The sequence below is a fragment of the Oncorhynchus gorbuscha genome, linkage group LG12, assembly GCF_021184085.1.
Source record: "Oncorhynchus gorbuscha isolate QuinsamMale2020 ecotype Even-year linkage group LG12, OgorEven_v1.0, whole genome shotgun sequence".
NCBI classification, from domain to species: domain Eukaryota; kingdom Metazoa; phylum Chordata; class Actinopteri; order Salmoniformes; family Salmonidae; genus Oncorhynchus; species Oncorhynchus gorbuscha.
In genome coordinates this window covers 27,845,327-27,862,755 of record NC_060184.1, presented here as the reverse complement: position 1 = coordinate 27,862,755, position 17,429 = coordinate 27,845,327, and the positions used below count along the sequence as shown (strand labels likewise).

General features: G+C 41.0%; 1 protein-coding gene across 3 annotated transcripts in view; it reads left to right on the top strand.

The window, feature by feature from the left end:
• Positions 1-8,092, top strand: part of LOC123990807 (CD2-associated protein) — a 76,641-nt gene extending 68,549 nt beyond the window's left edge. For all 3 annotated transcript variants that reach the window (XM_046291691.1, XM_046291690.1, XM_046291692.1), the window contains 3 exons: positions 1,223-1,458; positions 1,824-1,887; positions 6,346-8,092. In XM_046291691.1, coding sequence (XP_046147647.1) covers positions 1,223-1,458; positions 1,824-1,887; positions 6,346-6,387 — 342 coding nt within the window. In that variant the 3' untranslated portion in view covers positions 6,388-8,092. The remainder of the gene's footprint in view (positions 1-1,222; positions 1,459-1,823; positions 1,888-6,345) is intronic.
• Positions 8,093-17,429: the final 9,337 nt, after the last annotated feature.

Genomic DNA, 17,429 nt, shown 5'->3' with positions numbered 1-17,429 from the left:
ATATGTCTCCGTTCAGAAACTGAGTCAGGTTTGTCTATAGATATTAACTAATACAACCTCGGAAAACTGCAACCGTCTTGTGATCTTCTGTTAAATCATTGAGACCTCTCTCAGTTCCTCTGGGCAATCCCTCACTAATAGGCGCTGTCCTCCTGCCAGGTCGTTTTCCTCCTGGCATCCATCCTGCCCTCCCTCCCTCCCTCTGTATGTAAGCCACCCTGTTGCTGTATGAAAGCCCTCTTATCTTGATGAACCCTGATCCCACCGGCTCCAGTACAGCACAGTCGCAAGCCTCTGGCATTAAGCTCCCTGAGGTCACACAAGATGTACGTACACATACGTCCAGTTAATCATTTACACGCATGCAGTCACACGCACTCACGCAGATATTCACATGCATTCACAAAATAATGCTCTTTTGCAATCCAACAAATCCACCTAGGCCCAATGTAAGGCCGATTTTTAGTCATACTGGGAGACGGTGCTAGTTGTCCTACAGAGGCCGAAAGGGGGGGGCATCCTCATGTTTCTAATGAAAGCTTCATGTCCATCCTCGTGTGTGTCTTGTTAGCGTTTCCTCAGATGCCCAGTGGGGGAGTAAAGCGGACATGCACCTCACGCTGACTCTGTGTGGGCAGGCCAGTGCCACTGGAGGCCCTCTCAAAGCACCCACCAGACTCTGGGGGCACCAGCTGTTTACCTGTACCACTTAAATCGAGTGACTAATCCCTGCGCATCAAGCCCCATAACTGTGGGCTACAAACTTCTATAGGTTGAACTAAAGATACCCTTTGGCTCCTTGGACATTTAAATCCTTTAAAATTAGATGTTGACCCTCTCGGCAGAGGAAAATAAGGAAATGAATGAAAACTATATCCTGAGGTGATGGGAGGCAGGAGAACACAATATTAAAGCACCCCTGACATAACTTCAGAGGGAGAAACAGGGGATCAGTTGTGTTCAATCCAAATGAAATGGCCTTCTGCAGCTACAGTACGAACTGAATGCTCTGCAACAGTGTTTCAAATGGCTACTGTAGCTCCCTCCTAGCAATCATGGCTGGTCGCTGAAGACAACTTACGGTATGTTATGACCAGAAGAATTGACTTGATTCATTTTGAGCAAGAAACACTGACATCATTCATTAGTCAAATGCATTCAGAATGGAGGTCTCAGCCAAGGGCAAAAATATTTTTAGACCACCTCTCTCCTCCTTCCGCAGCCATCCATGCCCAGCTCACACTCCCAGTCTCCCGTCCTCAAGCCCAGCCCATCCCCGTCAGAGGGGCTCAAGGCCAGTGCGGCTTCAGCCCCTGGCCGCAGAAGTCCCAGCCCAGGCCCCTGCGCGGAGACCAAGCCCAAGGCAGAGCCAGAGGAGCGGAAGTCTGAGCTGCAGGACCTCAGAGGCCAAATGAAAGAACTGCTGCTGTCTGTGGAGCTCCTCAAGACCCAGCAAATGTAACTAACTGCCACTTTCCTTAGATCTGGCATTGTTCAGTTCCTACTATTTACTCTGTACTCTTCTAATGAAGCGTTATGTCTTTGTTAAGATGTCCAAACAAATGTTGCCTTGTTTAGATGATAAAGCTTCATTATAAAGATAGCTACATAAATCAGTCAAAATTGTTCTTTGTGTACCTTTTTCAGAGCAGTATTTTAGCTACTGTCCTATTTTTGTATATAGGCGAGTCACTGTTGGAACTTGTGAGTGGAGCCTGTTCAGGCAGAGTAATGGTGATGTGATCTTATTGTCGATCAGATACTAGCCTGTCATGTGTTCAAGCTCTGAGGAGCCTTGTAAACATTCAGGATTTGCTTTGCAGGAGAGAGATGGCAGAACTGAGAAGCGAGCTGGACGAGGAAAGGTTGAAACGAGTGGCCCTGCAGGTAAGTTGATGACTGTATCTGTCTTTACATCGCAGCTTGTCAGAGTGTGTAAGCTTGACTTCAGCGGGTGCGAGGTGGACTGGAAAGACAGAGGTTCATACACATGGTGGAATGCTTTATGTCCCTTTATGTCCCTACTCAGCACTAGTAGGGCTGTGGGGTCATGACATTTTGTCAGCCGGTGATTGACAAGCAAATAACTGCCAGTCTCACAGTAATTGACCGTTAATTAACAAACACATTTTGCATCTCCATGCACCACCTACAAGCCACTGATGCAGACCTTTTGGAACATCTACATTTCAAAAAGTCTAATAAATCCATATAATACAGCCTACACCTTCACAATAAATCCATGTAATACAGCCTACACCTTCACAGTAAATCCATGTAATACAGCCTACACCTTCACAATAAATCCATGTAATACAGCCTACACCTTCACAATAAATCCATGTAAATCCATAAATCCATGTAATACAGCCTACACCTTCACAATAAATCCATGTAATACAGCCTACACCTTCACAGTAAATCCATGTAATACAGCCTACACCTTCACAATAAATCCATGTAATACAGCCTACACCTTCACAATAAATCCATGTAATACAGCCTATACCTTCACAATAAATCCATTCAGCGTACTCCTTCACAATAAATCCATGTAATACAGCCTACACCATCACAATAAATCCATGTAATGCAGCCTACACCTTCACAATAAATCCATGTAATACAGCCTATACCTTCACAATAAATCCATGCAATACAGCGTACACCTTCACAATAAATCCATGTAATACAGCCTATACCTTCACAATAAATCCATGTAATACAGCCTACACCTTCACAATAAATCCATGTAATACAGCCTAATACAATAAATCCATGTAATACAGCCTATACCTTCACAATAAATCCATGTAATACAGCCTACACCTTCACAATAAATCCATGCAATACAGCCTACACCATCACAATAAATCCATGTAATACAGCCTACACCATCACAATAAATCCATGTAATACAGCCTACACCTTCACAATAAATCCATGGAATACAGCCTACACCTTCACAATAAATCCATGTAATACAGCCTACACCTTCACAATAAATCCATGTAATACAGCCTACACCTTCACAATAAATCCATGTAATACAGCCTACACCTTCACAATAAATCCATGTAATACAGCCTACACCTTCACAATAAATCCATGTAATACAGCCTACACAATAAATCCATGTAATACAGCCTACACCTTCAAATAAATCCATGTAATACAGCCTACACCTTCACAATAAATCCATTCACAATAAATAAATCCATGTAATACAGCCTACACCATCACAATAAATCCATGTAATACAGCCTACACCTTCACAATAAATCCATGTAATACAGCCTACACCTTCACAATAAATCCATGTAATACAGCCTACACCTTCACAATAAATCCATTCACAATAAATCCATGTAATAAGCAGCCTACACCTTCAGCCTACACCTTCACAATAAATCCATGTACATACAATAAATCCATGTAATACAGCCTACACCTTCACAATAAATCCATGTAATACAGCCTACACCTTCACAATAAATCCATGCAATACAGCGTACACCTTCACAATAAATCCATGTAATACAGCCTACACCATCACAATAAATCCATGTAATACAGCCTACACCTTCACAATAAATCCATGTAATACAGCCTACACCTTCACAATAAATCCATGTAATACAGCCTATACTTTCACAATAAATCCATGTAATACAGCCTACACCTTCACAATAAATCCAGGATTAATTTTTGACAGGTTTAAGGAAACATGATATGAAGAAAATGTAGTCTATTTCAGAAGAACAGAATAGCATACTCTGAGCTGTCCTTATGTTAGGCCCTGATCTGGCAATGCCATACGGCTGTGGGCTACACTAGTTCATTTAACAGACAACATTTGCTTTGAATTCCGTTGCATTATTTTAGTTTTTTTATAGTATGAATAATACAATTAAACATAGCTGAATAAAATCTAAATTATAATTTATCCAAACAAATTCTGAGTGAGTGTGCACATGTGATTAACCTAGAAACAGGTCCTCCTATTTGCTTAATTTGGAGTTATTTATGCAACTTTATTTGTGATACAAAGTTGGGCTATATGTTAAGATGTTTGATACATTCTAAGGCTGCATGTTGTGACTCTAATGATGGTGATTTGAGATCTGTATTGTTTCTTGCACAGGCTGCACACTCTTCATCAGTCTCTCATTCACAATTTGACAAGCACATGATAATGAGCACATGATAATGAGCACATGATAATACCTAGAATTTGCACGGCAGCAATGCACACAAAAAAATCCATGCCTTTTGGGGGCAATGGCGTTGTGCCCTTGAGCTGAATATAATAAATATAATTCCCTTCTCCTGGCAGCCAATCGCCGTGCACTGAAGCACCTTTCACTCACAACTCTTATTAGCCAATGCCTGTCACATGATCGGGTCCTTCTCACAGGCATCTCAGCTCTGAAGCAGGCTACAAGAGAAGACAGACACATCGGGGACGCAACTGCGTGCTTCCTTACCTAAATCTGAGGCGCATATTGAAGATGTTAGAAGAAATGTCAATCTTTTTGTCAGCCAACAAGATGAGTAGGTCTAACGAACAGCAAACGCAATAGCCTGTCAATCTACTATCCCCCATAGTACAGAAGTTGACATCCTATTGTCCTTCTGTGTGAGATAAATATTCCAAACATAGTCTGGGACAGTTGTGGGATGCGATAGATCCCATATTAATACAACCACTTGCATCAAAAAAATGTTTAAAAGCAACAAAGCTGCTGCAACAGATCAGAACGTTTAGTTGAAAATGTTGGTAAACTATTAGGCTATTTCTTCACATTATAAGCGCAGCAATGCGCACACGGCAGTAGGCTATAAGCAGGATACGCCAGTTAGGCTCTACATCGGTTGTAAATTGGATGAATCTGCTTAATTTTAAGAAGTTATTTGGCCACTTTAGTTGTGATACAAACCTTATCAAAACAAATAGGCCTCTGGGCTAGGCTTCATGAGGTGTGCGACTATATGAAAAAGTCGCAAATAAAATATATGATCTGTTTCTTGCCTTATTGCACGTAAGCTGGGCATCATTCACAAGTGATCGGCTAATGTTGTCCCCCATCAGACTATTCTTAATTTAATCTTGCCTTTACATATACTAAATAATATATTTGTGAAATTAGTTTTGATTTAGAATGGACTGTTATCACACACCTGTCTCAGAACAGGGGCAGGTGGAAAAAATACATCTCATCTATGCACTTAAATAGCAAATTGAGGAGCTTTTTCATTTGAATGCTGCCAGGAATACAATATGCCTGTTGCAAAGCAATGTGCTTAATATTAGGAAAGTTGATAAATGCATATAGTAGACCCAACCTGTTTTCTCACTCAATTGCATAGGTAGTCTATAGAAATGTTGTGCCACGTGAGCTCATGGGCTCTCATTAATTGTTTTATTCAAATTTGATTAGATTTGCATTGTCATAGTGATTATATTGACAAGAGTGCTGACTACTAGGCAGTTAGCAGGTTTGGTAGGCTACTAATGACTATCAGCAACATCAGCACTTGGAGAAGCCTAGTTTCCGTGACTAAACGGTCACGTGGAATTTGACTCGTGACCGCCGGTGTTGCGGTAATACAGTCCAATCAAATGTATTTATAAAGCCCTTCGTACATCAGCTGATATCTCAAAGTGCTGTACAGAAACCCAGCCTAAAACCCCAAACGGCAAGCAATGCAGGTGTAGAAGCACGGTGGCTAGGAAAAACTCCCTAGAAAGACCAAAACCTAGGAAGAAACCTAGAGGAACCAGGCTATATGGGGTGGCCAGTCCTCTTCTGGCTGTGCCGGGTAGAGATAATAACAGAACATGGCCAAGATGTGCAAATGTTCATAAATGACCAGCATGGTCAAATAATAAGTCACCGCAACAACCCTAAGCACTACCCACGGAGTCGGACCCAGTATACCCCAACCTTGTCCATCCTCCCCAGGAGCAATGAGGGGAGGTAGGCCTGTGCATACTCTCTCCCTCTCTCTCCTTTGAATTCCATTTATGTCAGAGCTTTTCTCTGATGAATGCAATAGATTTTCATATGGTGGCTTATTTCTGCCGTTGTCAGTCAACCTGTATTCAAATGACACTGAGCATGAAATGGCAGTGTGTTTTGCACAAATATTGTAAATGGAATGGATGGGTTAAATTGGACCGCAAGTGGAAATAAGACTTTAATTTCATTCAAGATCTGATACCCGCGTACCTCCCTGTGAGACTGTTAGCTATGATGTTATCATCAGAATTGCATCCGGTGCTGGTTTCCCATGAGAAATTAGTTAAAATGGCGTGTGTGTGTGTGTGTCTGTCTCTTTCAGATGGAGATAGAGAAATTAAAGAAGATGGTTCATTCGACGTGAACTCTGACCCAATCAGCCTGGAACATCAGTCACCTATCGGTCTGTCTCTAAGTAGAAACAGGAAGGGGACGATGGCATTCCTATAATACTTTTAGTTATCATCAACCTATTCCACATTTGTAAGATTTACATTTTTGCACATATTAAGGTTTTCTAGTTCTAGAAAGGTGATAAATACAGATGTATATGTTTTTTGTTTCTTTTTGTTTTGCCAACACAAACGATCGAGGCCTTACTAACTACTGCGCTGGACTGGCAGTCTCTGCATTCCTATGGGAATGTGTGAGGGTTGCTCTCAATACTACTGATTCTGTACAAAGCGTTAGGGGATTCCTTTTTGTTTTATGACTTGCAGGTAGTTGATTTTAAAGATGATTCTGATTTTCAGTTAAAATATCCATATTAGCCTCCTTTAGATCATAATGAATTATATTGTGATCTGTTGCTATAGCAACAGTGTTGTACTCCATTGCTATGGCATAAGGGATCATTTTCTATGGGTTTTTTCTTCTAACATTCCTATCCAGGGTAACACTGTTGTGCCTGTTAAACACATATTAAAGTGTTAATATTGGGAGATTACGTTTATCAAACTGTTTAGACTTGCTGATGATCTATATTTGTAAGTTCTGACAATGTGCTTAGACATATAGAGGGTCCTTTTTTTCGTTCTCATGTTGTTCTTCTTGTAAAGGTCTCATGGAACTGTGCTCTCAAAGAGAGAGTGACAGGTGTGTTATATCCATCATGTATTTGGTACCATCAAATACAGCCAATTGTAGCGCTACTTGAAAAGAGCACCAGTGGTTTATGAGATGAACCTCCATTTTATTTCACGCCACGGTCGAAGTTGTGGCTTACTCATCGATTGTTGTTATCTTGCACCAACTCCTGTACGCCAAATTGCTCTGACCCCGCTTTTATGAAGCATATGCAGCTCTGTCTAAATCTCTCTCTGTAAACAAAATCATGTGTGCTTTGAAGAGTGAGCAATCTCTTTCTAACCTCCCAGATGAGACCTGAAGTCCTGTATAGCAGTGACCTTTGTGTGTCTCCATGTTGTCCTGAATGTGTCTGGTTCACATGTTGTCCTGAATGTGTCTGGTTCACATGTCTTTATACTTGGACCAAGTAGAAACGTGGAGCATGGAGGCCAACTGAGCACATAGTCCAGTACACAGTATCTCTGCCATTTCTCATTACTGTAAGTGAGAGGCTGAATGGAAATGCATTGGGGAAGAGATCTACTTGATACAGAAGGGTTAAGCTCTGCACTGTGCCAATGCACAGCCAGCACCACTTTGTCAATGAAAAGTACGTGATTGAACTCAACGAAGGACAGTGTTTTTTGATGGGATGCGTTCAGTGTACCGGACAGACAAATCATGAAAGAAATTGCCTTTGATGAAAAGCATTTTTGAGGTTTTCGCTAGATTATGCAGCATTTTGTTGATTCCCAATGTGTTACTTTACCCATCATGACCAGAAGGATGTTTGCCTCGACTCCAGATCATCCTGAACACTGTGGACGGCCTTCTTTCTCTGCATCCTTCTTCATATTCTATTTTAGCAATCTAATTATTTACATTTATATATATAATGTGTGTGTGTGTGTGTGTACCAGTCAAAAGATTGGACACCGAGTCATTCAAGGGTTTTTCTTTATTTTTTAATTTTCAACATTGTAGAATAATAGTGAATACATCAAAACTATGAAATAACACATGAAATCATGTAGTAACCAAAAAAGTGTTTAAAAAAATCTAAATATATTTTATATTTGAGATTCTTCAAAGTAGTCACCCTTTGCCTTGATGACAGCTTTGCACACTCTTGCCATTCTCTCAACCAGCTTCACCTGGTGTTGGCTGCTTTTCCTTCACTCTGCAGTCCAACTCATCCCAAACCATCTCAATTGGGTTGAGGTTGGGGGATTGTGGAGGCCAGGTCATCTGATGCAGCACTGGGGCATTGTCCTGTTGAAAAACAAATGATGGGCCCCTAGGCTCAAACCAGATTGGATGGCGTATCACTGCAGAATGCTGTGGTAGCCATTCTGGTTAAGTGTGCCTTGAATTCTAAATAAATCAGACTGTGTCACCAAGCACCATCACACCACCACCTCCATGCTTCACGGTAGGAACCACACATGCAGAGATCATCTGTTCACCTACTCTGCGTCTCACAAAGACACGGCGATTGGAACCAAAAATCTCAAATTTGGACTCATCAGACCAAAGGACAGATTTCTACCGGTCTAATGTCCATTGCTCGTGTTTCTTGGCCCAAGCAAGTCTCTTCTTCTTATTGATGTCCTTATTGGTGTCCTGTAGTAGTGGTTTCTTTGCAGCAATTCGACCATGGATGCCTGATTCACTCGGTCTCCTCTGCACAGTTGATGTTGAAATGTGTCTGTTCTTGAACTCTGTGTTGCATTTATTTGGGCTGCAATTTCTGAGGCTGGTAACTCTCATGAACCCATCCTCTGCAGCAGAGGTAACTCTGGATCTTCCTTTCCTGTGGTGGTCCTCATGAAAGCCAGTTTCATCATAGCGCTTGATGGTTTTTGAGACTGCACATTTTTCAAAGTTCTTGAAATGTTCTGTATTGACTGACCTTCATGTCTTAAAGTAATGATGGACTTCCTTTTCTCTTTCCTTATTTGAGCTGTTCTTGCCATAATATGGACTTGGTCTTTTACCAAATAGGGCTATCTTCGGTTTACTACCCATACCTTGTCACAACACAACTGATTGGCTCAAACGCATTAAGAAGGAAAGAAATTCCACAAATTAACTTTTCACAGGGCATGCCTGTTAATTGAAATGCATTCCAGGTGACTACCTCATGAAGCTGGTTGAGAGAATGCCAAGAGTGTGCAAAGCTGTCAAGGCAAAGGTTGGCTACTTTGAAGAATCTCAAATATAAAATATATTTTTAGTTTTTTAACACTTTTTTTGGTTACTACATGATTCCATATGTTATTTTATCATTTTGATATCTTCACTATTATTCTACAATGTTGAAAATAGTAAAAGTAACGAAAAACCATTCAATGGGTAGGTGGTGTCCTAACCTTTTTGATTGGTACTATATATATATATATATATCTCACACACTGATCTCACAAAATGGGAAATTATTCCTTCACATGAGTACACTAAGTCGTGTACTATCCTCAGGCTTAGAATCTTATTCCTTAAAAGAAAGCATTCCTGATCAGGGACTGTGCTTGCACGTGTTTGTGTGTATGCATGAAAGGAAACCTGAAAGCCTGTGTATGTATCTGTGATTTTGGGTTTGTCTTAAGTGTGTCTGGCCTTGTTGACTGGTCTGGGTAAAATAAAGGGCAAGATTACACATTGATCCCTAAAGCAATAATATCTTTCTCTTTTCCATCTATCAATGTTTCTCATGGCTACATTCTAAGTTGAGCTTGAGCAAAGAGTTAATCATGCAAATATATATATGAAAAGCTATCCATATAACTGTCATTCAGCTTATTACTGTACACTCAATTATTTGATGCAAAGAAAATAGGAAATATGTGCACATTTAACATCTGTTCAAGTTATCTTGTTTACATGTGCTGTAAAATTGCATGAACTGAGATTCTTCCAAAATGAATAAATATAATCTTTATCTACACTCATGAGTACCACGTTATTTTATGTGATATTGTCCACTATTTTGGATCTATCTTGTCTTTTCTCTCCAACACTAGAGATGGGTACACTATACCCTCATGGGGAGTCATTTTCATGGCTTGGTAAGCTAGAGAAAATACACTGCTCAAAAAAATAAAGGGAACATCCTAGATCTGAATGAATGAAGTATTCTAATTAAATACTTTTTTCTTTACATAGTTGAATGTGCTGACAACAATCACACACAAATGATCAATGGAAATCAAATTGATCAACCCATGGAGGTCTGGATTTGGAGTCCCACTCAAAATTAAAGTGGAAAACCACACTACAGGCTGATCCAAATTTGATGTAATGTCCTTAAAACAAGTCAAAATTAGGCTCAGTAGTGTGTGTGGCTTCCACGTGCCTGTATGACCTCCCTACAACGCCTGGGCATGCTCCTGATGAGGTGGCGGATGGTCTCCTGAGGGATCTCCTCCCAGACCTGGACTAAAGCATCCGCCAACTCCTGGACAGTCTGTGGTGCAACGTGGCGTTGGTGGATGGAGCGAGACATGATGTCCCAGATGTGCTCAATTGGATTCAGGTCTGGGGAACGGGCGGGCCAGTCCATAGCATCAATGCCTTCCTCTTGCAGGAACTGCTGACACACTCCAGCCACATGAGGTCTAGCATTGTCTTGCATTAGGAGGAACCCAGGGCCAACCGCACCAGCATATGGTCTCACAAGGGGTCTGAGGATCTCATCTCGGTACCTAATGGCAGTCAGGCTACCTCTGGCGAGCAAATGGAGGGCTGTGCAGCCCCCCAAAGAAATGCCACCCCACACCATGACTGACCCACCACCAAACCGGTCATGCTGGAGGATGTTGCAGGCAGCAGAACGTTCTCCACGGCGTCTCCAGACGGTCACGTCTGTCACATGTGTTCAGTGTGAAGCTGCTTTCATCTGTGAAGAGCACAGGGCGCCAGTGGAGAATTTGCCAATATTGGTGTTCTCTGGCAAATGCCAAACGTCCTGCACGGTGTTGGGCTTGTAAGCACAACCCCCACCTGTGGACGTCGGGCCCTCATACCACCCTCATGGAGTCTGTTTCTGACCGTTTGAGCAGACACATGCACATTTGTGGCCTGCTGGAGGTAATTTTGCAGGGCTCTGGCAGTGCTCCTCCTTGCACAAAGGTGGAGGTAGCGGTCCTGCTGCTGGGTTGTTGCCCTCCTACGGCCTCCTCCACGTTTCCTGATGTACTGGCCTGTCTCCTGGTAGTGACAGGAAGCATAGGAACTGAGAAGTGGTCTGTGGTCCCCACCTGCAGAACCACTCCTTTATTGGGGGTGTTGCTAAATGCCTATAATTTCCACCTGTTGTCTATTCCATTTGCACAACAGCATGTGAAATTTATTGTCAATCATGGTTGCTTCCTAAGTGGACAGTTTGATTTCACAGAAGTGTGATTGACTTGGAGTTACATTGTGTTGTTTAAGTGTTCCCTTTATTTTTTTGAGCAGTGTATTTACTCATCAGTAAATGGAGACCGAGTAAGAATACTGACACAGCTGAATTGATCGGTCCACATCTTATTATAATGAGGGTGTCTATCGGATGAATCAGGGCTGACTGATAACATTTTGATTTGATTTGAACACCTTTATAGGGAAGATTGATAGGAAACTGAGTTCTGCAATGACAGGAAACGTATTTTACGCGTGTATATTCTCTACGGATCGTTAAGCATGAGCCTGACAGAACCATAGGCTACCTGCAAATATGATGACATTGGACAGGTCGAACCTAGTCAGATGTCAGTGTTGGACATTGGAGCACTGCTGTTCTGCAGAGAGAAAGAGTGTGAGAGACGTACTCTGTCAGAGGCTAGAGTCAATTTCACTGAACCGTCACACAATAACATATGTCTTAGCACTGCCAGAATGGTAATTTCCTACACCTTTTCACAATCTGAACTTTGACTCCTCTGTCTCTTATGAAAGCATTTTCTGCTCTCTCATCATTCAAGGAAAAGGGGAACGGAGAGTCTCCCAGAGACGAAGACGTGTGTCCTCCTGCCTCACGTGTCTAAGTCAGCTTGACAATAGCAACTGTGAGCACTTACGTCCTCTATACTGAAACCCTGGGTAGGGGTTGACGAGCATTATGGTATAGTGCTTTCTCCTGCATTCATTTGGTAACACTGTCCCATGAATAACACAAGGTTCATTTTCTCCTACCATGACTGGTATTGTGACACCACAAAAGTGAAATGCACTCGGTGTAAAAGATTGTCTAAATATGGTGTTCAGTGCAAGGAAGGTCAGTGAGGGTGACGCGTAATTGATGCAGTAGAGTGGGTAGTAATTGATGCAGTAGAGTGGGTAGTAATTGATGCAGTAGAGTGGGTAGTAATTGATGCAGTAGAGTGGGTAGTAATTGATGCAGTAGAGTGGGTAGTAATTGATGCAGTAGAGTGGGTAGTAATTGATGCAGTAGAGTGGGTAGTAATTGATGCAGTAGAGTGGGTAGTAATTGATGCAGTAGAGTGGGTAGTAATTGATGCAGTAGAGTGGGTAGTAATTGATGCAGTAGAGTGGGTAGTAATTGATACAGTAGAGTGGGTAGTAATTGATGCAGTAGAGTGGGTAGTAATTGATGCAGTAGAGTGGGTAGTAATTGATGCAGTAGAGTGGGTAGTAATTGATGCAGTAGAGTGGGTAGTAATTGTAGCTTCACTTCCAATTGGCTTGTTGACCATGGAAGAGACATGGGGGGGGGGGGGGGGGGGGGGTTTGCCATAGTGATTCATGAGCATCAAGATGTGGTTTTACAGTGCGATGGTCAACGGCCTTCTAAATTCTGTTGATTAGTATATTGCGATATACAGTTAAAGTCAGAAGTTTACATACACTTAGGTTGGAGACATTAAAACCGGTTTTTTAACCACTCCACACATTTTTTGTTACAAAACTATAGTTTTGGCAAGTCGGTTAAGACATCTACTTTGTGCAAAGTAATTTTCCAACAATTGTTTACAGACAGATTATTTAATTTATAATTCACTGTATCACAATTCCAGTGGGTCAGAAGTTTACATACATTAAGTTGACTGTGCCTTTAAACAGCTTGGGAAATTCCAGGAAATGTCATGGCTTTAGAAGCGTCTGATAGGCTAATTGACATCATTTGAGTCAGCTGGAGGTGTACCTGTGGATGTATTTGAAGGCCTAGCTTCTAACTCAGTGCCTCTTTGCTTGACATCATGGGAAAATCAAAAGTAATCATCCAAGACCTGGTTTACTTGGGAGCAATTTCCAAATGCCTGAAGGTACCACATTCATCTGTACAAACAATAGTATGCAAGTATGAACACCATGGGACCACGCAGCTGTCATACCGCTCAGGAAGGAGACGCGTTCTGTCTCCTAGAGATGAATGTACTTTGGTGCGAAAAGTGCAAATCAATCCCAGAACAACAGCAAAGGACCCTGTGAAGATGCTGGAGGAAACAGGTACAAAAGTATCTATATCCACAGTAAAACGAGTCCTATATCGACATAACCTGAAAGGCCGCTCAGCAAAACCGCCATAAATAAAAGCCAGACTACGGTTTGCAACTGCACATGGGGACAAAGATCGTACTTTTTTGAGAAATGTCCTCTGGACTGGTGAAACAAAAATAGAACCATTTGGCCATAATGACATCAGTTAGAGCTTGGTCGCAAATGAGTCTTCCAAATGGACAATGACCCCAAGCATACTTCAAAAGTTGTGGCACAATGGCTTAAGGACAACAAAGTCAAGGTATTGGAGTGGCCATCACAAAGCCCTGACCTCAATCCAAAATTCACCCAACTTATTGTGGGAATAACGTTTGACCCAAGTTAAACAATTTAAAGGCAATGCTTCCAAATACTAATATAGTGTATGTAAACTTCTGACCCACTGGGAATGTGATGATAGAAATAAAAGTAAGTATACTATTATTCTGATATTTCACATTCTTAAAATAAAGTGGTGATCCTAACTGACTTAAGACAGGGAATTCTTACTAGGATTAAATGTCAGGAATTGTGAAAAACTGAGTTAAATGTATTTGGCTAAGGTGCATGTAAACTTCCGACTTCAACTGTATTACTCTGATATTTAGATGAACAATACAGCCCAAAAAATTGGAAAGCAATGTCTGCCAGAACACTAATATCATAAAATATTTGCAATTGACTGTGACATTTGACTGTGATATTTGTCATTTGTACAGGTTTTTCACCGAATACAATAATACCATGTTTGGTCGTTCTCACCACTCAATAGATTGACATGGTAGTTAATTGAACAGACTTGTTTAATTTTCTAAGGTGCCCATAGAAGTGTTGCCAGCCTTAACCATCTGTGTTATTGATATTTCATAACAAGCAGCCTGTTTCGTAACCGGTAGCTAATGCTCTATGGAAGAGGAGGCTATTATGATAATTGTCAGCCAGGATTACGCTGGGTGCAATTTCTTTCATTCTGAACACGGTTGTGGGAATTAATTTAGAGAAAGAGGTTCTAAACGTGTGTGACAGTGTGCAAGATCTAACATGACACGTTAGGTTGAATTACTAAGAAAAACGTTGAATAAGTCATTGTAAATAATAAGAATCTTCTTATCAGGTTTTGTTTTGCGTTGTTTCTCCTTTCTAGCTTATAAACAGTTGAGTATCATTTAATTTTCTTTTTGATGTTACAGTAGAAGCTGAGCCGAATGCTTTCCACATGTTCCATGTTGTTCCTGTGAGAATCAGCTGACATTACATTTGATAAGACCCTCTGGTTCAAAGCGTGTCGCTCCGCTGTTCTCAGCAGCATGGTCACTGCACACACTGACTCAGAGCACCACCCCGCTGCTTGGAGATTGCATGCTGCTACCTCTCAGGATTGAGTTATTGGATTTTGAAGCTTTTGTCCATAAACAGAATAACTCTTTACTCCGCCTGGACTGCAGTTCACTGAATCTCAGCCCGGTCATCTGGAACAGCTGTGGAGGAGTTTGTATTATGTTCATGCCAACTGTTGTTCACTTGGTTTGCCTCCGTTTGACAGTTTCCGATGAAGTGTTTGGGTGTACAGGGTTCACAAACAGAGGGCTGATTGGTCTCTAGCCAAGGGACACCGTTGCCTTTCAAGGCCAACCCATTCTGTTCTAAAATGTTTGGATTGCCTGTCACTTCTCATTACTTCAAGTTCATGCAGACAGATATCAAATATGAAATTCTACTTTTAGCTCTCACAAAGAATGTAATGTTTCTGTCTAACTGTAATGATAGAGTAGCTCGATGTTTATAGTGATGTATGTAGGCCACATTGTGTATGTGTGTAATCTGTTCACTACCATATTGTCTTGTTCTAGTTCTCCTTTGAAACATTTTATTCAAATTTGTGTTCATCTCATGTCATTTGTTTTCTAACATACAGTCTCACATTATAGTTCTCCCTTTTGCTCTAATTACCCCTCTGGCCTAGTGTGAGTCTGGACATCGTTGTTTCCTATCTGGACAGACTAAATATGTCATCCCCTCGGGGCCATTTCAGTCAACCCCCTTTTCTTCAGTCCTTTCAACCCAGTTCCAGCATTTTCGAAAAGGATGACAAGAAGATTGAGGATATTTATACAGTATATTTATTTCCGGCATCCTTTGCTAAGTCATATATTCATAGCTGTATGGAGAGCTCGAAGGTTAGTTAGAATGAGCAGAGAGTTGACGAGAGGTGTGTTACTTGTAGCAGGCAGTTTACAAAGTGCATATGATGGATATTGTCCTATTCAAGGGAATAGAACAATGTTTGACATATGTCATGTTTAACTTATTATGCATGTGTCTATTTCTTGATAGTTTCTTTGGATTTGTAGAAGGCAATCTCTTGGAGTAAAATATTTTTCTTCCAGATGATTCCACCCTCTCGACATCCGCTCCACCCACCTGGCCCCAAGGTCCGGCTCCACAATGTCATTCATGTTTTGTATCCAGTCCTTGAAGTCACAGCAAACACTTGTCTGTGTATGTTCGTTACTTTATTTCAGCCTTAAATAAATAATCAAGCATAAATGCAACCCCCGAAAGGATCGCGTTTGAATCCATCACTTTTGCAATGTGTTCCATTATGTGACATAATTGAGAGATTAATTGATTTTGTGACAGACATTCCAAACTAAACTCAGGGCCTATCCAACTGTTAGAGACGGATAGGCCCTGTGGTAACCTGTGTCTTGTTTTTGCTATGATAAGGTGTTGCACCGAAGGAAAGAAGACAGAGCACGTGTTGGAAGTTATTTATTGAATGATTGCTTTTATAAAGACAGAGGAGTCCTAGGATACAGTCCACTGTAAATCTAAACGCATGAAATTGGATTCAGAGCTGGTGAGATAGCAGAGAAGTTTGAATAGACTCAAATCATTAACCCCTGAAGGACACAGAGATATGTTTACATTCTTACTCTGGTGATGATGATGATGATGATGATGATGATGATGGGGGAGTTTAGGGCATCTGACCTCCATGTTGTGTGGATGCACGATACCAGTCAAAAGTTTAGACACACCTACTCATTCAAGGTTTTATTTTCTACATTGTATAATGGTATGAAAACATCAAAACGATGAACTAACACGTGGAATCATGTAGTAACCAACAATTGGAACAGAAAAGTGTTAAACAAATCAAAATAGATTTTATATTTGAGCTTCTTCAAAGTAGCCACTCTTTGCCTTAATGACAGCTTTGCATACTCTTGGCATTCTCTCAACCAGCTTCACAAGGTAGTCACCTGGAATGCATTTCAATTAACAAGTGTTCCTTATTTAAAGTTAATTTGTGGAATTTCTTTCCTTCTTAATGCGTTTGAGCCAATCAGTTGTGTTGTGACTAGGTAGGGGTGGTATACAGAAAATAGCCCTATTTGGTAAAAGACCAAGTCCATATTATGGCAAGAACAGCTCAAATAAGCAAATAGGAACAAGCAAATAGCAAATAAACAAAGAGAAACATAAATAAGCAAAGAGAAACATGAAGGTCATTAAATCTGGAACATTTCAAAAACTTTGAAAGTTTTTTCAAGTGCAGTCTCAAAAACCATCAAGCGCTATGATGAAACTGGCTCTCATGAGAATCACCACAGGAAGGAAGACCCAGAGTTACCTCTGCCGCAGAGGATATGTTCATTAGAGTTAACAGCCTCAGGAATTGCAGCCCAAATAAATGCTTCACAGAGTTCAAGTAACAGACACATCTCAACATCAACTGTTCAGAGGAGACTACATGAATCAGGCCTTCATGATCGAATTGCTGCAAAGAAACCACTACTAAAGAACACCAATAATAAGAAGAGACTTGCTTGGGCCAAGAAACACGAGAAATTGACA